This window comes from Miscanthus floridulus, chromosome 5, assembly GCF_019320115.1.
Source record: "Miscanthus floridulus cultivar M001 chromosome 5, ASM1932011v1, whole genome shotgun sequence".
In the NCBI taxonomy this organism is placed as follows: Eukaryota; Viridiplantae; Streptophyta; class Magnoliopsida; order Poales; family Poaceae; genus Miscanthus; species Miscanthus floridulus.
In genome coordinates this window covers 138,824,743-138,851,687 of record NC_089584.1, presented here as the reverse complement: position 1 = coordinate 138,851,687, position 26,945 = coordinate 138,824,743, and the positions used below count along the sequence as shown (strand labels likewise).

Sequence of the window (26,945 nt, the reverse complement as noted above, 5' to 3'; positions counted from 1 at the left end):
TACCTGATCCAAACTATACCTTACAATTGTAATCCTGAAAGTCATGTGAAGTCTCTTTCCTAGGCTATTGAAATGCTTAGTGAACTTGAGTTGCAATCATTCCCTTCTCCCATAACTCAGATGAAGTCCCAATAATCGACATATTTTGCTTGCTAATGATGTGGAGTTGCTGGAACATCCACAGCCACAAACACTATCCACTCCTATAAATGCATGTTAGCCAACCAAAGGCGTTGCGAGTTGAGGTATTTTCTGCTGCTAAATGAACCATAGCGCCATCCTTATGTCCCACCTGATCTCAGAATTCAACTATTGGACCATGTGATCGATAACAACGCACTTGTTTGCTGCATTTGAATCAGACTATGAACTGACCCAGCTAATAAGCTGATTCAAAATTGCTTGTAGAAAAATTATAGCATTATTTCTTTGTGTAGATCGAGTGAACCTGCAACTATGTTCTTTAGAAATTGAACTGCATTTACCTCCCAATCCCTCCATAAGTCCATAGAAGAAAATTTCTAGATCTCGTCGTATGTGCACACCTCCATGCCCACCACATTCTAGTTCCTCGCCTCCTCCATTATGTTCAAGGCTAGATCTTTTTGGGGAAAGAACTTTAGATATCAAACCTTCTACAGAAAACAAGGATTAATCAACATGAGACCTCAGACATATACTTTTCATTTATCATAACAATCATGTTCAACTGAATTTCCCAAAGCAGCTTCAGAATACAAAAAAAGATAGCATTATACCTCATAGACATATCATTGAACACGGCATGTACATGCTCCATGTTGATGTGGATTGCAACATTGAGGTGAACGGGGACACACTGCCACAACGGTTCATGCAAGAAGCGATGCCACTGCCTGATGCATAGAATTGGTGAGCTTCGACAGTTCCTTCGTGTCCTCCTTTGTTAGGGGATCCCAGTCATAGATCTCGATGGATCGAAGCCTGATGCCAGGGCCATCCGTGAAGGAAATCGTCCACTTCAAGAACTTATTGGCCTTGCTCTCATCGGCATTATCACCATGGTGGGCGAAGGAGGCTATCGGGTGTGGCCACGGCAGAATCATGGGCTACAATATATAAGAGGAAAAAGGGGGGAAAGATAAAAACCTAAATTCGAACACATCATGGACATCCCTGACCCAAACCGACTCCGTTCCACGTTTAATTCAATCTCAAATCAATTTTTGTCACCAACATAGAGCAACATGAGTCCTGAAGCTGCTCTAAGGGAGAGGATTACCGGAGGCGAAGCCGAATCCGTTCTGCCTTCCAATTTCTTCAGCAACACAGAGCGACGAAATGTTGGCACCGCTCGGAGCATGGCTCATCAAATGGCAGCAACAACGGCGCGTAGGGCACGGGAGCGGGGAAGGAGGTTTAGGGAGGGGCGAGGTGGCTACGGTGTCCGCTCGCAGAGACTTTGGCATTTCACTCATCATCAAAAATTGGTTTCACACTTTTACCATCCCGCAAAGTGACTTTGGCATTTCACCCATCATCAAAATTTGGTTTTGCACTTTTACCATCCCGCAAGGTGGTTTCGCTCGTTTGCCATTATAAAACTGGTGTAACCTGCTAAAATTCATTTTAGAATATTCTAATTCATAGAAAAAAAGAAAACACAACCTTCCACCTCTACCCCTACCTACTTTCTCCTTATACGAGAGTTGTATCCAAGGCCTGACGTATCTGCGCCGGGTTCAGCTTCCTGCTCAGATCGTGCCACCGAGCGGCAAGTGGGTCACCCGCTATGAGTAGGTTCACCTTTGTTGGCCTGAGGGTAGGGACGCGCTCCCACATCTAAAGCTAAAGAATGTGGAGGGGCGAGTAGACGGATAAGGAGGAGAGCATATCAGTGTTGCCTGCGGTGGCGGCGATGCCCGTAGCGCCGAGGAAGGCCTTGATCTCATGGAGGTCCCAGTACATGGAGGTGAGGACGGCAGGCATGAGGGCAATGCATTCCCCGTGCATGAGGTGGACGATGATGGGGAAGACGACCTGGCACATGGTGGACTCTAGGTGGCCTAGGAGGACGAAGCGCGTGAGCCAGAGCACGAGGAAGGCGGCGTGCTCGAAGACGGGGTCGATGTTGTCGTCGATGAGGAAGTGCTTGACCTAGGCGGAGTGGTGCGCCTTCTTGTAGGCGCTACAGTTGAAGCCGAGGCGCATGCCATTGAGGGCAGCCTCGTCGAGGCGCCACTGGGGCAGGAGCGGGGCCAGGGCTGGGGCACCGAGGGTGGGGAAGCCGGCGAGGACGATGATGTCCTGGAGGGTGATGGTGGCCTCCCCCTAGGGGAAGGCAAAGCTAGCGGTGGTAGGGAACCAGAAGGAGGCAAGGTGGAGGATGACGGAGGCGTCGCGCTTGAAGCGGAGGGTGGAGGCGAGGATGGCGTCGTGGATGCCGAGGTGGCACCAGAGGCGAGCATGGAGCGGGCGAAGCTTGGCGACCCAGTCTTCCCAGTGGCAGGGGATGCCAAGCCTACCGCGGAAGGAGAGGCGATGTTCGGTGGATGCGATAGCTTGCGGCGGGGGCGGCAAGCTAAAGGGGTAGGCGGGGGCGGGGGAGGCGTGCGGTGGAGCGAGGGGAGGAGGTGCGCCAGGCGGGGCGTTGGCCCCTCCTCCATGTCGAGGGGAACCTGGTGGACGAGGAGGAGGACATCCTTGTCCCCATCATCAGATTAAACAATGTTATGATCCTTTGGGTGGGAAAAATATTTGGGACTGAGCCTGAATAACATTTGACAGTAACAATTTCACCTAGAGATATCAAGCTTGCATGTGGCTTTTCTTGAAATGCATTATCCTTGTGCATTGGATGCTTGTAAAATCCATTCGTCAGGTTTGCATCGCCCCCTTTTGCCTACAAAAAATGGAATCAAAGTGCAGGTACTAATCACCCTACTCAGCTCCATGGCAAGCTCTATTATTGCAACAAGCACATGCTCCTTCACCAGGGCATCCTTTAGCTACAACATAGAAGGCATAGGAAAGTTGGGAAAGGGGTTCGGTACCGTGCTGCCACTGACTCCGCCAGTGCGTCAAGGCGATTTTCTTTACATCCTTGATTTGGTTGAGAGTTTGAGAAGTTGCTTCTGTGCTCATGCCGGCTGCAACCTCTACCTTCAAAATAGATTGGGAAAATCTAGATAGAAGATTTGAAATTGAGAACACAAGCAAGACATGGCCAAGGATAAAGTGCCCACCTTGTTATAGGTCTCTAGGGTCGAGGACATATGGGCCTAGTGTTAGTTTGGTGAACGGCTTGCCTTGGAGGCATTTCGTCAAACAACTATTGGGCGTCGTCGATGTTGGTGGTTGCTCTAGCTGCTAAAGCACTGGTGTCGATAGAATATCGTCGGTAGTCCACCGAGGGGTATTCCATGATGGTAGATTTGTCGGTGGGGGTGCGCATAATCAGGAACCAGATGGTGACACAAGGCGTAGAGACAGCGATTTAGACAGGTTCGAGCCATCTGATCGACGTAATACCCTACATCCTGTGTCTTTGGTGTATTGTATTGAGATGTAGTACATAGATCTTGATGGATCGTCTATGTATCTTATCCGCTAGGGGACCCCTGCCTCTCCTTATATAGTCTGGAGGGACAGGGTTATAAGTAAAGTAGCATATTTGGTACTATACAATGTCTTGCGGTGCACGTCGAGCAACGCCATGCACGCCTTGATCTTGTGGGGCGGGCCACCTTTAATGGTGCGGCCCATGTCTTGGGGGGCATACCCCCACAGCTAGTCCCCGAGCCTGACAGTAGATGACGTAGTCATGTGGTGCCAAGGTCAGAAAGTAGAAGACCAGCCGAGCAGGCAGCCAGTCCCCGAGCGTAGCCTCGAGATAAGAACAAGCACATTCACCGCAAGGTGAAGTGTGCCCACTTAGTCCCCAAGCCTGCTGGAAGATGAATAATGAATCTTGTAGTAGGGTCAAAGAAAAAGAAAGCTTGCCGACGTCATCTGACATGCGCGTATCAAGACCCCAGACGCGCCGCCCAAGATCAACACCCTGATCCGAACAGCATGGAGCAGCTTGATAGTACACCGATGAGATATAGCAAGATCCAAGCACCGAGGAGTCCCCGGCGTAGTTGGCGATGATCGAGCACCGAGGAATCCCTGGCGTAGGTGGCGATGACCGAGCACCGAGGAGCGAGGAGTCCCTAGCATCGCCGACGATGACTGAGCACCGAGGAGCGAGGAGTCCCCGGCGTCGCTGGCGATGACCAAGCACCGAGGAGTCCCTAGCGTCGCTGGCAATGTCTGAGCACCGAGGAGCGAGAAGTCCTCGGCGTCGTCGGCGATGACCGAGCACCGAGGAGTCCCCGGCGTAGGCGGTGATGTCCAAGCACCGAGGAGTCCTCGGCGTCACTGGCGATGATCGAGCACCGAGGAGCCAGGAGTCCCCGGCGTTGCTGGCGATGACCGAGCATCGAGAAGTGAGGAGTTCCCGGCGTCGCTGGTAATGTCCAAGCACCGAGGAGCGAGGAGTCCCCGGCGTCGTCGGCGATGACCGAGCACCGAGGAGTCCCCGGCGTAGGCGGCAATGTTCGAGCACCGAGGAGTCCCCGGTGAAGCTGGCGATGTCTGAGCACCGAGGAGCGAGGAGTCCCCGGCGTCACTGGCGATGACCGAGCACCGAGGAGTGAGGAGTCCCGGTGTCGCTGGCGATGACCGAGCACCGAGGAGCGAGGAGTCCCGGCGTCGCTGGAGATGACCGAGCACCGAGGAGCGAGGAGTCCCCGGCGTCGCTGGCGATGTCCGAGCACCGAGGAGTCCCCGGCGTCGCTGGCGATGACCAAGCACTGAGAAGCGAGGAGTCCCCGGCGTCACTAGCGATTCCCGAGCACCGAGGAGCGAGGAGTCCCCGGCGTCGTTGGCGATGACCGAGCACCAAGGAGCGAGGAGTCCCCGATGTAGGCGGCGATGTTCGAGCACCGAGGAGTTCCCGACGTAGGCGGCGATGTCCGAGCACCGAGGAGCCCCCGGCATAGGCGGCGATGTCCGAGCACCGAGGAGCGAGGAGTCCCCGGCGTCGCTGGCGATGACCGAGCACCGAGGAGCGAGGAGTCCTCGGCGTCGCTGACAATGATCAAGCACCGAGGAGCGAGGAGTCCCCGGCGTCGCTGGCGATAACCGAGCACCGAGGAGCGAGGAGTCCCCAATGTCGCTGGCGATGACCGAGCACCGAGGAGTTCTCGACGTCGCTAGGGATGACCGAGCACCGAGGAGCGAGGAGTCCCCGACGTAGGCGGCGATGTCCGAGCACCGAGGAGCCCCCGGCGTAGGCGACGATGTTCGTGCGGTGAAGTGTGCCCACTTAGTCCTCGAGCACGAAGAATCCGAGTGCTGAGGAGTAACCGGTGTAGCTGTCGATGAAGCACGAGCAACGAACAGTCTGGTCAACTGGTCGGTGGTGAAGTGAGCATTAAGTAGAAGCGACCGGCGAATAGTCCGATCAACTAGTCGGCGATGAAGTCCATGAACCAAGCGATCTGACCAGTTGATCGGTGGAGAAGTCCGAGCACCAAGTGATCCGATCACCTGGACGATGATCCTGTAATACAAATATATAGAACGGGTAGTACATGACGCACAAATAAATAAACTCTAGAGAAAAATCAGCAATGGTGATGAAACGACGTATGCAGTTCGGTGATCAGTTGGCGTGAAAATATATTTATGTTTAATATAAATCGCCCGAACAGTTAGTATGTAGCTGAGTCTCCAGCCCTAGCTAGCCCATAATCCATAACGTCGAGCGCGGAGCCTGTGCACACGTAGGAGGAACAGGCGTGACCAAGGAGCCGCTGCCGACTACCCATAACGCAGAGCACGGAGCCCGTAGCACGTGTAGAGAGGAGCCGGAGACAGGGCCGTCTCTAGAGACGTCCGAGCATCAACATGACTGTTTAATGGTTTGAAAAATCGTTTGGAGAGCAAATATAGAGAAAACAGTTCAGAGAAATATTATGGCGATATACGGAGATTGGAGAATATTTAGAAGAATATTAAAACGTGACTTAGCTTTGGACGGAGTGTCTGGTCGGCGTTGACGGCGAGCACCTGATGGGCGATGAGTTGTTGGTGAAGACGACCTCGGAGGTGGTTCTGAGATCGGATCTACTATCGCGGGGGCTAATGTAGCCAGCGATGAATCGTCGTCGTCGACCGACATGGATCTCCACGAGACTGACGACGAGAACGCGTTGTTGATCTGTCGATAGAATATCGTCGGTAGTCCACCGAGGGGTATCTCGCGATGGTAGATTTGTCTGTGGGGATACGCGTAATTAGGAACTGGATGGTGACACAAGGCGCAGAGACAGCGATTTAGACAGGTTCGAGCTATCTGATCGACGTAATACCCTACGTCCTGTGTCTTTGGTGTATTGTATTGAGATGTAGTAGATAGATCTTGATGGATCGTCTATGTATCTTGTCCGCTAGAAGATCCCTGCCTCTCTTTATATAGTCTGGAGGGATAGGGTTACAAGTAAAATAGCATATTTGGTATTATACAATGTCTTGCGGTGCACGTCGAGCAGCGCCGTGCACGTTTTGATCTTGTGGATCGGGTCGCCTCCGATGATGCGGCCCATGTCTTGGGGGCAGACCCCCACGGCTGGCCTATTCCCTAAGCGTTGTGGCAGGTCGCACAGGGCGCGGGGAGCTACAAAGCATCGACGCTGGTTGCCTGCTTCCTCACGCGTGCCTTGGTGGCGGCGGTTCCGTGCTTCTCTGTCCGCCGCCCGACACGCATGCCTTGGTCAAAATTGTACCAAAGTGTTTGGTTGAGGAAACTGTAACATGATTTGGTTACGGACGGTAACAGATTCCTTTACTACTTGTTTGTTTCAGCCCTCCCGTGATCAAGTCCCACAGTTATCAGATACCAGCCTATACAAAGCTATTACCACTCTCTCCCCGGCGTAATCGATCAGATCGCGATCGTCTCCCATCAACCCGCTCTGCGGCTCCGCCTTAGCTGGTGCCCTGCGACATCTGTGCCCATGGGAAGCCATCGATGTGGTCCAGAATCTTAGACCATCAGATAATTGACAGCGTTGACAACTCCCATCAGGCCATCACAGCGTTCTCTCTAGAGATTGCTTTCAGCTTTCCCATTACTGTTACAGCAAGTGAAACAAACAAACAAAGTCTGTTTTAAGATGCTTTGTTAACGTTACCACAGTGTTCTATTTACGTTCGCGTTTGCGTTACCATTCCTGATCCAATCACCATCACATATTAGTCCCTTTGCATACTATACTGACCTTAGCTCAGATTCAGAGCATTAATGCTACTGAATAATAATTCTCAGTATTAAGTATCTAATTTGTAATGGGACAAAACTTGAGATTTGGTAACTTGTGTGGGCCATAGCTCTGGTAAAGGTCGGTGGTACACGTATCTATATGCTGATTTTTGAACTGCCACTGGTTTATATTTTACACGGATGCAGCTATCTTTGCTATATGTATTAAAATCAATCAATGTAATGCTAATAAGTACAATAATCATTCTATGTGTTATCGTCACTATAATGATACGATTTGATTCCACAGAGTTGTAATTGATAAATTTATGCCACGTCATCAGGGGGGTCTGTACAACCATGAGAGCTTGGTGGTGCCAATGGAATCTGCAGATGTTGTGATCTCGGCGGTGGGTTATGCACAGCTGCCAGATCAAACCCGCATTATCTCAGCAATAAAAGATGCTGGAAACATAAAGGTAACTTACTGTACCTCAATGGAAAATGTCATTTGTGTATATCTTTTAGTTTGTTGTGGACATTTTAATGTTACGATTATGTATATTTGTCTCTTTCGTCGTCTTCCAACTCCACGCAGGAAAAATGAAAGCTAATTGATTTTTTTATTTGTTTCTCTGAGATCGTGTTGAGCATTCCTATTTATTTCTTTTGAACACCAGGCAGTCCTTGCCTTTTGGCTTCACAGGCTTCACTGATTTAAATCCAAATATATTGTGTAAATGTTGAAGGTTTGCTTTTGTATATGCTACTGTGTAATGTTGCAGTATTTTCCAGAGATTCTTTCCATCGGAGTTTGGGAATGACGTAGATCATGTGCATGCGGTTGAACCTGCAAAATCGGTGTTTGCTGCCAAAGCTAGTATAAGGCGTGCCGTAGAGGCCGAGGGGATCCCCTACACGTATATATCCTCCAACTTCTTTGCTGGTCGTTTCTTGCCAGCTGTTGGACAGATTGGGGTTACAGGCCTTCCAATAGATAAAGTCTGTTCGCTTGCTCGTATATGATCGTGGATTATAAGTTGGAACAGTATTTTTCTCTCACACCAAACCAGCCAACAGTAAATAATCCACGATCGTTTACGGCCTGCTGAACAGGCTGAAGGTTCATCTTAGGTGATGGAAATGTGAAAGGTAAGACTAATTACAATTTGTTGACTATATGTAGCTTACCTTTTTGTGGGTCGTACAATCAAAGCAATATGTACTTGTAGGGTTGTATACAAATTACAATGAAAGGAACTAAGGAAGATATGAATACACTTTAGTTAATTTATAAATTTTTTTTGCGGAAAATTTTATATATTTTTTGTGTGGACAATAGCAATATTTGGAACAGAAGAGGATGTTGGCACCTACACAATAAAAGCTGTAGATGATCCAAGAACCCTGAATAAGATCCTATATCTGAGGCCACCAAGCAACTTCTTATCTCACAATGAGCTTATCTCACTCTGGGAGAAGAAAGTTGGGAAGACATTTGAAAGGGTGTACATTCCAGAAGACGATGTCTTGAAGAAGATTCAAGGTCTAAAAATAGCAGGCTCAACTTTTGTCCTCATTTATCTGCAGCTTGTTCGCTTGCTCATATACGATCATAGATTATAAGCGAATAATATTTTTTTCTTACACCAAACCAGCCAGCAGTAAATAATCCACGATCGTTTACGGCCTGCCGAACAGGCTGCTGTTTGGAGCCTTACAACAGTAAAACTTTTGTCCTCATTTTTTACTCTCTGATCTGTTTCAGAGTCTCCAATTCCATTGAACATAGCGCTGTCAATCAGACATTCTGGGTGGGTGAAGGGGGACCACACCAATTTTGAGATTGACCCTTTCTTTGGAGTTGAAGGCACTGACCTTTACCCTGATGTCAAGTACACTACCGTGGATGAATACCTGAACAAGTTCCTTTGAATTCCTAGATCCTATTTTGACTGCACCATTCAAGTACTGAATTATAGGAAAGTATTTGTGGCAATTAAGACTCCATATGATTTTTAAATATTGCGAGACCCAACCGTATCAAGAAATAAAAAGTTGTTCAGTTTGCGTTTCCCTGAGCTTGAAGCACTGTATTATTGTTGGCTAAATTTGGAGCTGACTTGCATGATTGAAACTGTTAAACTAGATGTCATAATAATACTAGTAATACCTAAAGCAACACAGGTTTGTTCAGTTGTCAGACGCTCTGATTTTGCAGCAATGTTTTAACCATCGCAACTTCGATCTGGATTCTTAATATGTGTTCTTTTTAAATCAAAAAATGAAATCCTTTGATATGACTTGTGAGTAGGCATGACCGTACGAGGTATAGAAGAACAAAATTTGGGTTACAAGAACTTTTCAAGTGGTAGAAATTTTGACTATGTTACAGCATGCAGCTAGCTTTACAAGCACTTAACCCCATGATAAGTATAGCTCTCTGCCTGACATCAGCTGGACATCCTAGCCATTTCCGTGAGCTGAACAAGTGACGCTGCAGTGCTGCACGCTCTCCACTATGTGCAGTACCAATAGCGACCATCAGCTTCATATAAATGTTCAGACTTTTCTGATGCAAATCCGTGCTAATCACCACCAGATCAGGAGGATGTCGCCTGGGAAGCAAGAAATGCAGAATATTTTGCTCGCTCTGCCTTGTAACGTTTTAGCTCTTTGATTGCCGCCAGAAGCACATGCAAGGAAACTGGTGCGAAAAATGGCTGCAGAAAGTATGGAGTTTTCAATAGGAATTCCTTTTCAATGTAGTACTGATTAACATGCACATGGGTTTTGATGTATGCTTGTCATCTCGCCACTCTATAGTTTGACAAAATGTGTTGCAGATTGGTAAGCTATATTCTGAGATTTTAAAATAGATGATTGAAGAATCGAATGATAACTAGGTTTTTTTACTTTACTTTCAGGATTAAAGAAAATTATGAGCACCATCACAAAAGTTTGGAAAGCTGACACAAGTCTGCAATAGTATACTGACCATGTAAATGGCGAAATAGTGCTCAATTGAAGCATAACTGATTGACATGATGGATGGATGGAAAAATGCATCCTCAGCCAATGCCCTGGCTCTTGTTGCATATACTGTACATCAGCACAATTCTCAGCAAATGTTCATAAAAGTGCAAGGACATTATAAGGAACGAATTATCGCCAACTTGCCTGCTGAAGAGTCACTTATTCCTAGAGTTGCATTTCCCTGAGCTAAATTTGCAGCTTCAAGAGAAAGCTCAACCTGGAAAAGAAAATGAAAATGGTTGGAACAAGCTTAAGCTTGCTATTAACTAATCATATGCTACAATCAAAATTGTAAACAATCTGATCAACCCATGCACAAGTGTTTCAAGTACATGGTAAGATACAATACCACAGCTTAAGCTCGCTATTAACTGATCATATGCTATAATCAAAATCGTAAACAATTAGATCAACCCATGCACAAGTGTTTTAAGTACAAGATAAGATACAACAACACATAGGATACATATATGATGCAGGTTCAGTGAAATATTTAAACAAACATATTATCTGAATGTAACTACTTCTGTTGCTTTAACTGCGCATAACCAAAACAAAGATAAAAACTACTTTACAGATCAATGGGCTCCCATCTAGCAAGAGTGGTAGAAGGTAGAACCTGTCTTCCAATTTCATCCATGACAATCATTCTAGGGAGAGAGCGGACCTGGCCACATAATAACATTAGTGACACCCGCGTGCAGATCAGCCTTTTGTATATCATTAAGCACTGGTTTCAGATGGGCCATACCAGACTGGATAGAGACTCCAACGTGGTGAGGCATGACAGCAGATTGGAACGTGCATGGTGTCGATATAATAAATCTAACTCCCTGCGAGGGAAAAAGAGAGGCGGGAGTAAGAAACACAAAATGATCATTAGAGCTTTATGTTCATTTCTTGAGGGGCAGGGACTTAGAATTTGAAAAGTTCAAAAATCAACCCTATGGGACAATCAGACTTGTTTGTGAATGCATACCATCAAACATATGATTTGCAACTGTCAACAGTTGTGTTCACAATGAACTGCTAGAACATCTAGACATTGACATCATCTACCTTTGGTGAAGGCCCGGTTCACTCTGATCGATCTAACACTTTCAAAGGGTGAGATGGTCCATTCTATAATGTATTGGTACAAGCAATGTGATGCAACTATAGTACTGACAGTTTGAGAATATGCAGAGTGTATAATCAGAACGATAATAATTATCACCAAATGTTGTCCCATGGGGTAATGAATATGGGATAGAAATTACAGATCGTGTGATATTATGCTTCACCATAGAAAGATGATTTTTGTGCTGTGCTAAATATAATAAGCCAGTTGAGAAAATATTTACCATTCTGTGAACCCCTTTTCACTAACTACAAATTTAGTTGGCATGTCCATATCTTGTGAGAGATAAGATGGTTTCAGACCAAACAATTGCCTTAGTTGTCCAATGAAGATTTCGATGGTCTCCATAAGTTCCTGTTTCAAATACAAATAATGCAATAATGCTATTGCAAAAAGGGTATTTGAAGACTTGAAAGGGTAGCCTTTGCATATGAACATGCCAGGATATCAAAGAGGCAATAAAATGATAAAATCCATACCTGAGATGACATTTTCTTCCGGGTACCATGAGTCTTCTTGGAATCAAGTGAGCAGTCCGGTGGGTTCCAGATGAGAACACCTCCCCACATCTATGTAACAAAATAATGCTATCAAGTAAATAGCAAGATGCGTAACAGAAAGAAGGTAGTTTTTTACAGCTAGGTATAGTACCACTTACTGGGGATATAAATGCATTAGTTTTTGAAAGCCTGCCGTCAGGAAGTTGTAAATATAATGGGCATTCCCTTGCAGATGGAATGTATCTGATGATTATTGAATAAACGGTTCAGCAGAGCATCGAAAAACATTTGTACTCTAATAGTAAACTTTTATCTTGGTTTAGTTCTCTCTTGCTTGTAATGGTTTAATTAGCTTTTGGTGTTGGTCTGGCATTTTGGATTGTTTACAAAATACAAGTAATAAGCAAACTTGATAAATGAACCATCAAGGTGATGTTTTTATCTGCGCGCACTTGACACTTTAAAAATCAGAAATATAGGGAAAACATGACATTTTCTGTAACGGGTTGTGTTCTTAGGTTTTCATCAGTCCAAAGAAAAAACAAACATCATGGACACATTATATCTACCAGAAGTTTAACAAAGGAAAATGATGATGTGATGGTAAAAAAAAAGAAAGGAAAATTTGTTGAAGAGAACAAATTATATTACATCATGGTTTTGACACTTGAGTAAAGTTTAATGTACAGTTTCAAAAAAAAAAGTTTAATGTACAAAAAAAAAAAAAACAGAGGTTAACAATCAAGTTTGATCCAAGGAACATACACCACAAATTGAAGAACTTTTGATCGTCCTGTAGCTGAAATTGATGTATCCAAGTGCCACTCATTTGAGTTTACCTGTCAACGTCATATTTTTCATGGAGCGATTAAATTTTTGGAACTCGCAGTTAATAACTATAGATGATTGTGGCAAGCTATGGATAACATGTAGTACAATCAAGAGCAAATGGTTTCAACAAGACAAGTCAGACACATACAAAGAAAGGAATGTCTCCCATACTAAGGACATTGCCACCCAGTTTATCATCAGAATAAGAATAGGATGACTTAGGAGTGTGGTATAAAACCTGAAACAAAGTGATAGGATTATTACTTATTAAAATCGACAATATTAAGCAAAAAGGAATATCATGATTTTCATAAGAAATGGAAGAAGATAACTTAGTTTAATGCAAATTAGCACCTGACTTTCTATATTGATTTCTGCAATTGGTCGCAGTGCCTCAACCACAGGATTCAACATCCTCTCACCAATCTTTTCAAAATCCCTGCATGTAGAATGCCTAAGTGCGAAAATTCCAACAGCAGCAGCAGCAAAGGAAAATAGGTTTCATTTTTGCAGGAAGCTAAACATAGCCTACAGGACAGCTAACTGATGTAAATAAGAAATATACCATATCCCCATTGTCTAGATAAATGAATGTTTTGCACAAGTATTTTCTTGATGCAGTCTAATATGTAATATGTTGTACATTACTTGTACTTAAACAACTAACATAGAACACAAAATTTGAATCTTTATAGCAATTTGATACGGAAGGGAATATTAGCACAACAACAAAGGAACAGCAGAACTAAAGAAGTATAGCAGAGTTGCGAATTTTGTTCTTACCAATCATACACCCAATCACTTGGATCAGCATTCAACAAGCTAAAGGATAGAACAACATTTCCATCTGAACCAACTGGCATGAACTCGCCTTTCCCAATGCCTGCCTCACCCTCCTCAATACCCCCATTCATGAAATACTTGGCAAATACCTTGCCAATAACTGAGACAGCCTTAACCTCATCAGCCTTTCCAACCACCCAAGCATGCCGGTGCTTCCCAACGACAATCCTCATACCCTCTGCGTCATCAACCTCCACAACCACAACCGTGTAAACCCTAGACCCATCCCCTACACCGCTGCCTAAAGCTGAGTGCAGCAATTCATCGAACACCTCATCGCCAATCACCAGGTCTGCACTGGTCACAGTGCCACACTGCCAACCTGAGTCAACGTTACTGCTACTGCTGGAACAGCCACCAGCCGACTCAACGGTGACTGATACCGAGACATTACCGGCAGTAGAAGTGGCTGGGAGAAGCTGGAGCTGGGCCGAAATCGATTGCTCAAGGCGACGGGTGAGGGAGGCATCAGAGCGATCGGGAACCGACCGGAGGAAGACCGCGTGGAGGACGCATGGGAAGGAGGGCGGAGTGGAGTGAAGGCGGTGGGCGAGTGCCGTAATTGCGTCCGAAGGCAGCGGCGAACGATGGATCTCGGTAGATTTCAGTAGGAAGGGCAGTCCTAAAGAGAGACATACAGAGATGTGAGCGAGTTATACAGAGATGTGCACAAAAACACTAGCCATAGCATAGGGGAGGTCGTGGGTAGTACCGACGAGAAAGGAGAGGAGGACGGAGGCGGTGAGAATGAGGCGCTTCACGCCGGGCTTCGTCGTGCGCAACGGCGGGTTGTTGCTGCCGGTAGAGGCAGGAGTAGAAGTATACGGGTCTGTGGAGACTTCGCCGGAGATAGGAGGAGGAGGCGTTGGGGCCTCGTCGCCGGCGATCTCCGCCATCGCTAGCATAGGCGGACCGACCTATAGGGCGAGGTTGGGCAGTCGCCCTACCTCCCCTCCGGCCAGGAACCCAACCCCCCGGCGACGCCCGACCAGCTGAGCTCGAGGAGTCGAGAGGTTGACGACGATACGGCGACAGGCAGGCGTCCGGCATGGAGTGGGCTTGTGCCTTCTGGCCTTCTGAACCGTTAGCTAGCCTGTTGCCTTACTGGGCCATGGGCCTCGTTTAGGCATTAGGGAGACCAACCCACAACCTCCACATCTCGGGCTCTCGGCTGCCCCGGTGGGCTGTGCGCTGCCCCGTTGTTGTGTGGCCGGTGGTCCTGTCGAAGCTGTAAATCTTGTGATGGTATTTGAAAAGCTTAGAAATTCAACAAGTCATATAACTCGGCCCAATCGTGATGTTGCCGAATCAAAAGAACAAGAGGTACTAGGGGAAAAGTCTTTCATAAGCCCTTTTCTAATTGATTTATCTTTTAAATTGACAAGTTTTGTTCTATAATTCTCAATTGAAATATGCATTATTGTGGATTCATACCTTAAAAGGTACCATCTTGAGTCTCGTTTGCAGTTCTACAGCTTTTGTTCATGTTATGCACGTTTTCGTTTTTAGTAAAAGAATTTGTAGTCTAAGTCGGTAAGTAAGTCCGTCCTACCTTCATTTTCGGATTGGGTCTGCCACTTATAGCTAGAGTGGCCGGACGTCCGGCCGGCGTTGTTTGGTTCCCAGGGTGGAGTGGGACGGTCCTGCGAAGGGAGAGCAGCGCTGTCGCCTTGTGGGCCGGGACCGTTGCTGGGCTGTCTGACAGATGCTGGCCAGGTTGAACACGGGCCGCAGATGTCATAGGCTGAGCCCGGAGGTCTGATGGACTCGGAAAGGCCTAAAGGCGATCAGGAATCGGCCCACCCAGCGTAGTAATCATTGTCACCTGCCTTAATTTAGTATATACCAAAAGAAAATTGCAATTCCAAGTTTCAAACAAGTCAAACTTTTCTAAATTTGATCAAGTTCATAGGAAAAAATATCAGTATTCATGTCTCTATTTAGAGTGGCCGTTGTTTTCTATAATTAATCTAATGATTCTTATTCAATATCATAAATGTTGGTACTTCTTTGTACATATTGTTTGACTCTTTGAGGAGTGAGGATTGTATTTTTTTTGGATAGAGCGAATATTATTTTATTAATGGGAAAATTAGTTTTGGCTTCAGATTCTTTTCTACAAGCAAGCACTAGTCCACCATTATTATGAATTGCCAATGCTACTACCGCCAACAAGTTGTACATAAGATTAAAAAAAAACAGGCCTAACTCAGACATCACTGCTGACAGTGACAAGAAACTTATACATTGAATTTACTGAGTATTCACCGTTCTTGTCAGGCCAATTCAGTACTATCGCTGCCCTCATTTAACCATAGATTCGGAATTCTCACAACTAGGATTACGCCATTCTACAAGTTTGCCACTCACTACTAAAACCCCTCCGAAGAGAGTTATTCAATGGAAAAGAACTAAAAAGCAAAAACATTGGCGAATGTTGTTGTTTAATGCTAACACTGTTATCAAAGAGAGCCTGGAACTGAAATTTCAACTGATGTACCATCGTTCAACTGATATTTCCTCAGGCTAAGAGCATCTCCAAGAGAGGTACGGTGCTAAACATAGATGCTAAATCATTTGATTTAGCCATTATGTAAAATAGAAAACCTCTTAAAAAGACCGTGAACTGCAACAACCTTTCTAAATAGCTCGCCACATCATCTTTTTAGAAGCACCATGGCGCAGTAGTCCACCGCCGGAACGTCACCGGTCCTTTGCTTCCTCCATGACTGGCTAGCGGCCACCTAGACACAACCATCACGGTGGTAGCTTGGCTCGTTGGCTAATTGCACCCAAGCTACAGCAGCGACCCTACTACGTATTGACGCCCGTGCATCCGGCCATGGCCAGCTACAACCGGCCTTGGCTAGCACTCGAATGTCGCCCAATCTATCAAAATCGAATGTAGCCGGTTGGAAAAGGGATTGGTACCGTCTGACTAGCAAGGATGGGGAACGAGTACGTACAACGCAGGGCAGAGCTCCTGCAGATGGCGGATGCGGCAAGCTTTGCGTAGTGCACGGCATGATTTTTTGAGGAGCTCGAAGGGGCGGAGCAGCGTGGAGAGGAACACACTCCGGAAAGGGCAGCCGGCGAGTCGGCGACTCGCGACGGGGATCGGCCAGGACAGCGCGGCAACAGGGCGCATGTGTGCGAAGCCACACGGGAAAGCGAGATAGCAAGCAGCGCTCACTAGCTTTCTTTGACCACCGAGATTCACGGAATAGACGGCTCGGTATTTTACAACTCGAGATACAACATCTGTTGGAGTCTATTTTGTAGCACAAAATATCTAAATCTGATTTCTCGCTAGGAATAGCAACTCTCTTGGAGTTGCTCTAAGAAATTGAATCTTTAGCACCTTTAGCCCATCCAAAAATGAGAACCTCCTCCTTTTCAGCGCGTGCACTTGTGTGCAAATGCAGCCGGAGGTGGTGGGGACGTGGGGTAGATATGCATGGTGGTGGTTGCACGTTCGGCAGGGTCTCATGCATATGTAGATGTAGCGAGCAGCAGACGCTGCAGCACCAGCATGTTCTATCTGCATCTGTGGTCACACACACTAATGCCTCATTGCTGAGGCCTTGATGGATCTAGGAAAGGTCATGCACGTTTGCCGCGAGCACACACGAACCAAATTAATCGATGATCCAGCGGCGGCTGCGCCGCGGCGGACACCGGATAGGCGGATACGACGCGCGCCGGCGCAATCCCATTGGCTCCGTGGGAACCCCACGCACATGCGGGCATGCGGCTGCCGACCTGCGGGCATGCGCGCGGAGTGGCATGCATGTACCCGGCCGCCGCCCGTTCGGATAAGCCGCGCGGCGTGGCTACTGAACTGTGGCGAGACGGCGACGATTCCCCGGGCGCGCGAGAATTCCATTTCCACCTGCTACCCGGGGACCGATCCGGGTCACCGGGGTAACATGGCAAGTTGATCAGGGCGTACGTGCGTCACCGTCTGCGCTGATTCTGCTGGAGTGCCGGCACATGCGCCGCGGATCGGCACCAGCCGGGCCGGCGGTGCGCGGAGAGCGAGTGGGGCGCTACCGGCATTCAATCTGGCCCTCCCTTTCCGGCACGAGTTCAGGGGACTGGGTCTCGGGCACCGGGTGGATCGATAATCACGTGTTAGATTTCGCGTCCCTGTCTCTGGCCCGGGACCTGCCCCCTGGCCCCTGGGCCAGCTTCATCAGAGCCTCGGGGGCTCAGGGCGCGTAGCCCACGATATCTGGTCGCGCCTGTTTGGCGTTTTGTATGGGTGGTGATCAATCCACAGCCGTTGACATGTTACCGCCGAGTCATAGTCATCTCTGGTCTCACCACTGGCGCCGATTGCGTGCGCGTGACCACTGTAAAATGGCACCGGAAAAAGGAGCTTGGGACTTGGGAGAGGCACGGTAGAAACAGCAGCCTTTGCCATGCGACTGACGAGTGGAAACTACGACTGAACTATTTGTGCTCGCCGTCGTGAGAGATTCAGAGCGCAGACCGCTGGCTCGACCACTTTATAAAAGTTCAGGTATGCGGTTGACAACTTGCTATAAAAAAGCAAATCTTGTGCTCAAACTTTGCAGTTCAGTGCAAGCTGGCGGTCGGTAACCGTAAACCTCGATGCTTTTCTTGGCATACGTCAATTGCGAATTGAAGGGCAGATGTACAGTAGTGCATGTGCCAAGGGAAACTGCGCTAGGGGTTATCAACCTAATTACGTAGTAATTACGGCCTTAATCCTCTGAACCAAACACTGCATAGTGCAAAAGCCTCATAAACCAAACGCAGCCTGATAGTAACGGGAGCAGGAGTGTCAACACTTGAAACGACGACTTTTTTCTCCGTGCTATCACCTGTCCTATATCACATAATTTTTGCTTTTGCAATGCTGATCCTCAAAGTGCATACTTTTCTCCATGCAAAAAAAAAGCCTTTGGCGCAGACATGTCCTTTTCTCCCCCGATAATAGTACCAACCATTTCTTTGATTCTGCGAGGATTTTGTAAGTAGTGGTTAATGGTGGGCAGGGGCAGCTTGTTTAAAGCAGGTTTCTGTCCAGCCTTTGCAGTTCAGCGCAAGCTGGCAGTTTTGTACTACATGTTTGGTAGCCGTAAACCTGCTGCCGCTTGGTTTGTCAATTGCAACATGAAACAGCATGTGTACGCAAAGTACAACGGAACTGAAAACCGAGCAACCGCAACAGATTGCTCTTGCATTTCTGGATTCAGTACATGCCAAAGCTGATAAGAGAAAATGGGGCTATGTAGTACTGGATTCTGGGCAAAAGACAAGAATTTTCAGAGCATCCATGAATTTCCGAACTGTATTGCTGTTCTCAAGAAAAGAGTATATACAGAGTTAAGAAACAAAGAATTACTGGCTCACACTGGCACTGGGATTACATTACCGGTTCACAGTAATTTACACCATGTATTTATCATCTTATATATGTCCTTCCTATGTTTGCAAATGTCTTGATTCGATTGATCGAATTCAAGCCCTGAAACTCAGCAGGCTCTGAAGTCTGAACACTGCAGTTAGACTGTTAGACTGAACTGAAACCTTCGCTCTGTCGCTCACGCAGGCAAACTGGAAAAGAAGACGGAAAAAAAAAAGAAAAACCGGCAAGAAATTCTGGGGATTTCTCTCTCTACACTTGGATGAAGGAGTGGCAGGGCACGCCCATGAGCTGCGCCAAGGTGGTTGACCTGAGCTTCCTCTCCTTGACGGCCGGGTCCTCCAGGAGCAGCACCTTGTCCTTGTCCTGGACGCCCACCATGTGCAGGTGCTCGCAGTCGTCCCTCTCCTTGCCCCTGTACAGCAGCCTCTGCTCCCTGGGCCACAGCCCTGTCACCAGCGACAGCATCACCTTCAGGTCGCCTGCATTGGAATTGTTGGAGAAAACGCAGCTTAGCAAACAGCGCCATGCTTCCCGTTTAGTAGTTTGATCGCACGGGGCAGGGAGTAAGAACAATGGAGAGCAGACAGCACGGCAATGCGGTGCCGCGGAGGAGTAGAAGACGACGTACCGAAGGTCGCGGTGGCGTCGATGGAGACGTCGTGCCACTGCCACCCAGTGGAGACTCTCACCAGGATGTACTCCACGGCCGCCGCGTCCTCCTCGGGCGACCGCCGCTTCTGCACCAGCATCCCGCCGGGCCGCACCTCCCACTCGATCTTCTCGTGCTCGGCGACCATGGCGCAGATGTCCGCGCTGCCGACGCTGGTGGTGGTGCTCCTGGACCGGCTCCTGAACAGCCTCCTGGGGCTAGGAATCTTCACCATCTCCGGCTCCCCGATGCTCTCTACTACTAGGCTAGTAGCTGCTCTGCTCTCTGCTCCTGTCTCTGTCTCGGTCGATCACTGGCTCTGGATAGTTGCTGCCGCTGCCGGGTGCCGAGACTGGCAGCAGGGCCTGGGATTTTAAAGAGGGGGAGAAGCGGGCGATGTGAGGACAAAACGGGAGGAGGTTAAGTCGCGACAGAGGCGAGACGTCCACCGTGCGGAAATGATTGGCGATTAACCTGTGTTTGTTTAACACCCCCAGACCAAGACCCTCCTCCTTAATTTAAAACGGATTAGGCGAGGTGGCTCTGATGGAGACGACACCTGTTGCTGAGGCGGCGGGCGAGAGCGCTGAAAAAGGCCCAAAGGCCGGTGGTTTCCTGAGACTTTTTGGCGCGGGCACACGCACGGTAGCGCGGCGGTTGGAAGCGGCAGCACATGGGGAGGTGGCAAACACGGTTTTGCCTGCATGAATGGCGGGGGCCGGCGGAATCAATCGCTCGCCCCCGGCAGTTGGCTGCTTACGGCTCACTGTTCGGTTGAACACTGCTGTAGCCATTCATCTAGCAGTAGTATCTCTTTCTAGCAGCAGTTGGAGTACTGTTCAGTCCAAATTGCCATGTTAATTTACTGTTTGGTAGGCCTGAAATAATGGCATGCGCTTTTTATTTAGTTTATTAATATAAAATGGGGATAAAATGCCCACGCAGCTCTCAGAAACTAGAGACAGGAAAAAATGAGTGCTTATGCAATTGAAAATTATGTAGGGACCCCCGGTAGTAGAAAAATATAGAAGAGTTCGGATCATCGGATGCACATAAGAAGTCTTAAATCCTAAGACACGGATCGAGCAGAGAAAGCACTAGGAAGACATGAGGTCACACCAAATGCTTATTTCCTAGTACAAAATTTCTTGAACATGGCTCGTTCCTTGATAAAATTTCATTGTAGAATTCAATCCCTCCATCCCAAATGACCTCGTAGAAAAATTTCTTACACAAATAGAATGTACACAAAGCATTTACGTTCCATCCGTTCCAAACTGGAGCTTGTCATATGGATTATGATCAATCTCTACGGCGGAGCTGAGTCAGTGATCTCGACGACCGAAATACGCCTAGGATCATGCGTTCGTAGGTACGTACAACAGCGGCATGTGGGCATGCTGTAACGAAGGGGAGACCGTTCACGTCCGCGTGTCAGGTGCCCTTGTGTGTTGTAGAACGAAATGGAATGCATCTGGCTAATAGTACGACGACTAGATACAATTTGGATTTGGGCCACCTTCACAGTCGTCGGCGCCCGGCGACGACCATGATTGCAGCGTCGGTCGGACAGCACATGCGCTGCGCCTCCGGTGCCGTATTTTTAAGCGAGCCGCTCGGCGCTCCTGGCACAGGCGAACAGTAGTAGCGTAATGCTGAGTCATTAGCAGATTCCGGCCGCTGAGGAGCCGCCACGTTGATCGACGGCGACGAACCGGAGCTGATTTTTTTAAGCCCCGGCTAGCGATGGATCAGATCAGATTCTCACGGTTCGGTCGGCTGCAGACTGCCGGTGCAACGAGATCGATTGGCCTGGCCCTGCCTTGCTCGTGCGTGCGTGCGCTCGCTCTCTCGGTGTTTCGACGGCTCGGTGCCGACGAGGCTTCACGGAAGGCGACGCTTGCTTTTGAACTCTTCGGGTAGGATGGGGTAGTTCGAGGCGTCACAGTTGGCGACGAGTACTTTGCAGCGTCCCTCCGATGCATCGACCTGCCTCGGCTGCGCGTAAGGTCTCGCTGTCCAAGGGCTCACGTTAAGGCGAAGGCGTGTTTGAGCTTCTATCAGATGTTTGATATATGTATGAAGTATTAAATATAAACTATTTACAAAACTAAATGTATAGATTGAGACTATTTTGTGAGACGATTTTTTAAGCTAAATTAATCTATAATTTGACAATGTGGTGCTACAGTAATCATATGCTAATGCCGGATTAATTAGGCTTAATAAATTCATACTGACGGATTCTGTAATTTATTTTTTTTATTAGTATCCGAATACCCCGTACGATATCCCCATATAACACCTCCTATACTTTAGCCCCTCAATCAAATACCATAAGGACAACCTGAAAAGTGCGTATTCCACTCGGCTTGCTGTTCGTTTCCTGGTCTCTGTAGGCTAATGTAAGCTGTATATGCCTCAGCCGGTGAAGGAACCTCAAGGAAGAACAGTCTTGGAATAAGAATGATCAAGTGTTCTCCCGAGTTGATGAATACTGAATGAATAGATTAAGGTGCTAACAGTGTGTTGCGTATTCGATACCGTCAACATACACGCGGGTGCTACTACCAGCTTGTCTTCACAAGGACAAAAAAGGACTATACACGCATGCACCAGCTGGGGATGCATATACGTTACACCTAATACAACTGCTAGTGAGCAATTAGAGAGAATCAAAGCACAACTGGGCGTACTGCTCAGTCACAAGTTGCATTGCAACAAAACATCGCATGCCACTGACAAACTGCACAGGCCCAAGTTACAAACACAGTTACGCTTCGCATCGCTGCCATGTGGGCCTAATCTTGTGAAACAGTTATCCATCATTAGGGCCTCAGATGTCAAGCTAAAGCCTGCATACTAGTACATCACCCATGGGCCTGACCCAATCCGGCCCAACTGAAACGAGAACAGTAACCGATTTTTTTACATTTTAGTCTTTTTTTTGAAAGTTTCTCACAAATGGACCCGTGGCGGAAAGAATTCAGAAAATGGACCCTTAGCTCGGTGCCATTGGTGCTGGCGCCGAGCTAACACGTCTCGGCGCCGAGCTCCTGTGCACGACAGATGACATGGCAGTGAGCTCGGCGGCAGTCACTTTGGCGCCGAGCTCGGCGCCGTAGATCTTGGCGCCGAGCTCGGCGCTAGAGTGACTGACGTCGAGCCTTTAATATCTATGGTCCCCACGCCTCTCTTCCTCTCCCTCTCTCGCTCTAGCATAGCCGAGCTCCGTCGCCGCTGCCGCTCACGCCCTTGCCTCCACCGACCGCCCTCGCCCTCGCCCGCTCCGCGCCGCGCCACCGCTTTCTCTCGTGCGCCCCGAGCCCTGCGGCCGCCCCGCGCCGCGCCCCAGCGGACAACCCGCTCCCCGCGGCCGCCCCCCCCCCCCGCGTTGCACCGTTGCCCGCGGTTGGCCGCCCGCGCCGCGACCAGCGGCCCTCCTCCGTCCTACACCATCGTCCTCGCCTTAGCCTCGCCTTGGCCTCGGCTGTGGCCCGCCTTGCCGCCCTCAGTCGCGGCCGCCATGCCTCCCGTGCCCGTAGAGCCGGACTCGTAGCGCGGAGCCCTAGGCATCCCGCGCCCCCGTGCGCCACCGATGTCGTCAGCTGCGCCACCGCCGACCCCGTCACCTGCAGCGGCCGGTCGTGCCATCGTCGGCCTAGATCGTCGGCCTGACCCACGTCCTTCGTCTGCTGCGACTCCATCGACATCCGCGGATTAGTTGTTGGAAAGCTAAAAATTATGAATATGCAATGTACCTACTTAGTTGATATTTGTTATTTACTAGTTAATGTGATGACTCAGGTAGTTGATTTAGTTAGTGATCTAGTGAGATATATATGTCGATAGATAGAAACATAGATACATAGGTACATAGATATAGTTAGATAGCTACTTAGATGTGTAGTTACATATTTAGTTAACTACATATGATCTAGCTATTTAGTGAGTACACTGTATATATATACGTAGTTATATCTTATTTACTTAGTTTGTTGTTAAAAAGTACTTGTTAGATACTATCTATCGTCTAATTTGGACTAAATGACATATGTTTCTTTACGTGTTTGAACTAGATAGACAACCTAGTTACCATATATCATGGAGGCACCGTTGAAAGCGATCGCTATGGATATGTTGAGTTTGTTGACATGTAAGACATGCCTGTACTATTCAATGATAGACCTTTATTTAGTGAGATGGTTGCAAGAGCTCAGGAGGAGCTGCATTGCTTTAGAGATGATGGCATTGCAGTTGATGGTGTACTGCACCTATGTTCTCTTTCCAACGTGTTCAGACGAATGATCTCAATTGGTTGTGCGGATCAGTGGGAGAACTATGTGAGATCGGCTATGAAAAGTCAGCTGCAATGTTTGGACGTGGTTGTGCGTCGGGTGTTAGTTGATCCCATCCCTCATGGGTTTACCCCAGCAATGGATCATCAGGCACACATCGACCCTCCCGTTTTGGAACCTTATCTGCGTGTGCAGATTACACCTATAGTTCCCGATGCTCAATCTGCCCCCAATGCGGTAGTTGAAGATGGTTGTCAGACTTATGTTTCCGTGGTAGATCCTCATTATGAGATCCCTTTGACACAGAATCATCAGAGTAAATGTCTTAACAGCATAGTTTTGGAAAGCTTACCTCGTTCCTTACATCTATTTCTTTTATTCTTTTCTCATTTCTCTACTGATGTTGTAAGAGACATTTCTGAGAATGTGGATGTGCTTCCTATTCCTGTGCAAGTGCACTTTGGAGATGGATCCCGTAGCTCTAATAGTGTTGAAATTATATATGATTCAGAGCCATATGAGATGGCTAGGGCTCTTGATTATGATGATAATCGCCCTATTGGAGAGCTGACGGAGAGTGATGTTGAGATGATAAGACGTATCTTTCCCGGCCGTCGTGATCCTAGAGTTTACGAGTTCAGCGATCTTGCCCATTCTGATCAGGCGTTTGTAGAAGAACGTGATGATGAGCTCTTAGAAGCTTCTGAGGCCGATCCTAACATGGTAATTGAGAATGAGAGGGTGTTCAATGATCTCCCTACTTTAAAGAGGTGGTTGTAGGCTTTTGCAGTGATACGAAAGAGGCCTTACAGGGCATTGCATTTATATGCGGAGCACCGTTACATAGTTGTGTGTGACAATGAATGATGTCCATGGAGGGTTTGTGCAAGGAAGCAACAGGTAAACGAAAAATAGAAGCTCACAAAAGTTGTCGGGCCACATAATTATGCTGACCATGAGCTGACACTGAGGCAACGGCAGTTGACATCTACCCTCATTGCCAAGCGGTTGATGGAAATTTTGTAGGGAGAACCCAACATGAAGGTGATGACAATTATCAGGACCGTTGAGATGTTGTATGGAGAATATGTGATAACTTATGGTAAAGCATAGAGGGCTAAGCAGCGAGCGTGGAAGATGATATACGGAGACTAAGAGGATGGGTATGAGCAGCTGCTAGTTCTTTTTAATGCAATCAAAGCGGTGAATCCAGGCATGTATTATGAGTACATCCCAAAACCTAATGTATGGAATGATGGGAGGTAGATATTTTTCCATGCCTTCTGGTGTTTTCCTCAGTGCGTCGAGGTCTTTAGGCACTGTCGTTCCGTCTTCTCCATTGATGGTATGTTCTTGATTGACAAATACCAGGGCACACTTCTTATAGCCATATCCTGTGACGTGAACAACAAGTTGGTTTCTTTGGCATTTGCTTTGGTTCAAAGCCTGCATCTGTACTCTTGTCTCCTCCCTTGCCCTCTCCTCCTCAAATCTCATCTGCCTCTTTAATCCCCATTTGTTAAGCCCAACATTGATCGGGTTATATATACTGTGTTGTCTAGCAAACTCACACATCTTTTCTTTGTGATGTTTAACGAATAGGTTGACGTAGTCAGGTACATATCTCCTCTTCCGTGCAATTACTTGCCTCTTCTTCAGTTCATCCAAGAACTTAGCTTGACCATCATAACATTTCCACCTGCATTTTCTAGTGCTCTGTTCAAACAGCAAATTCTATCATATATGTCTTAGCAAAAGAAACAAAATACGATTTTATGTTTACCATAAAAATAACCAACCTCATCATATTCAACCGTATGGCCGCAATAATGGTCTATTTCAAGCTTCGAAGGGAATAGGTCATAGTTGGATTTAACACCACATTCGCACATGACAGAAGGTGCTTTGTAAATTACATTTTCTTTCTTCTTTTTCTTAATCTTTTGCGGTTCTTCCGGCCATTGGTTCTTAGGACCATACAACCGCTCCTTGAAATGACACTTCGCCATTGAAAACACCTAAATAAGTAGACATTAGTACATGAACACATATAGCTCAACATTTCAACACATACACTTTGCACTTACTTCATGCTTGTTTGGACACACAAACTCCAACGTATTCTCAGGGTTTATCATAGCTCAATCTTCATAATCGCACAGAGAAGATTTCTCGAGTCGTCTAACTATGGCTAGGTGCTTCTCCTTAGCCGTTATTAGTGGAGGGTTAGGGGGGATGGAACCCATCGCTTGAAGTGCTCACATGGATGTCTCTCTTTAAACTAATCGTCGAAAAAGAGATACCTAGGATCAAACTTGTCTGCACCGTCGATCCACTAAAAGAAAAGCACCTCTCATGATCCTACACAACGAGATTCCAACATAATATTAGTAGCATACTTACATAAATAAAGAAAAAGGATAATAGAAATAATTTCTTACATTAAAACGACTGCATGTGTAGAAGCAACGCACCGCTGTGTTCGGATGTTTCGATTTAAAAATATGGACCAGGAAACCACAGTCACAGTTAGAGACAGGGAGGTCAGGAGGGACGGGGGCATTTTTGCTATACGCGTCGGGGTATAATTCTCGAGGATGACCCCGTTTTCGCCAAAACTCCTCCTAAAATATTTCTTGCATATAACAAAATAAATGTAATTTAACAAACATAAATCAAAGCATCACAAATAAATGTCAATGAGAACTATAACTACAATACAACTAATTTTATTCTAAGAACTCAAAGTAGTTAACATTAAACTATAAACCTAGGGTTTTTCATTTGATGCACAACAATGAACCCATAATATAACTACATGCGCCTAGGTTTGCTAGCTTTTTTCACGCCTTGGCATCATCCTACGGTTGTATAATACATATATTGATGGATACAATGAAACCCTAAGTGATGATGATTATTACGTTAAAAAATTCAACTAATACATACCGAATCGATGCGAAAAAATTAGGAGTAGAGCGA

The 26,945-nt window shown here is 47.2% G+C and overlaps 2 protein-coding genes and 1 pseudogene across 3 annotated transcripts; 1 reads left to right on the top strand and 2 right to left on the bottom strand.

The window, feature by feature from the left end:
* Window positions 1-1,929: 1,929 nt before the first annotated feature.
* LOC136455471 (phenylcoumaran benzylic ether reductase Pyrc5-like) lies at window positions 1,930-9,323 on the top strand (annotated as a pseudogene).
* A 297-nt stretch (window positions 9,324-9,620) lies between these two features.
* Window positions 9,621-14,671, bottom strand: LOC136453827 (uncharacterized). 2 transcript variants are annotated; one of them, XM_066454383.1, is made up of 13 exons: window positions 14,331-14,671; window positions 13,559-14,240; window positions 13,130-13,214; window positions 12,924-13,013; window positions 12,710-12,783; window positions 12,103-12,187; window positions 11,924-12,013; window positions 11,668-11,798; window positions 11,076-11,157; window positions 10,944-10,991; window positions 10,469-10,541; window positions 10,287-10,390; window positions 9,621-10,011 (listed from the first exon to the last, which is right to left on the bottom strand). In XM_066454383.1, exons 1-13 carry the CDS (start codon window positions 14,521-14,523, stop codon window positions 9,892-9,894), a joined length of 1,857 nt encoding a protein of 618 aa, XP_066310480.1. In that variant the 5' UTR covers window positions 14,524-14,671; the 3' UTR covers window positions 9,621-9,891. The 2 variants fall into 2 exon arrangements, with proteins under 2 accessions (XP_066310480.1, XP_066310481.1); XM_066454384.1 differs by lacking the exon at window positions 9,621-10,011 and having other exon boundaries at window positions 10,900-10,991.
* A 4,304-nt stretch (window positions 14,672-18,975) lies between these two features.
* Window positions 18,976-20,001, bottom strand: LOC136453826 (BAG family molecular chaperone regulator 2-like). The gene is made up of 2 exons (XM_066454382.1): window positions 19,645-20,001; window positions 18,976-19,495 (listed from the first exon to the last, which is right to left on the bottom strand). Exons 1-2 carry the CDS (start codon window positions 19,898-19,900, stop codon window positions 19,266-19,268), a joined length of 486 nt encoding a protein of 161 aa, XP_066310479.1. The 5' UTR covers window positions 19,901-20,001; the 3' UTR covers window positions 18,976-19,265.
* Between the last annotated feature and the right edge of the window lie 6,944 nt (window positions 20,002-26,945).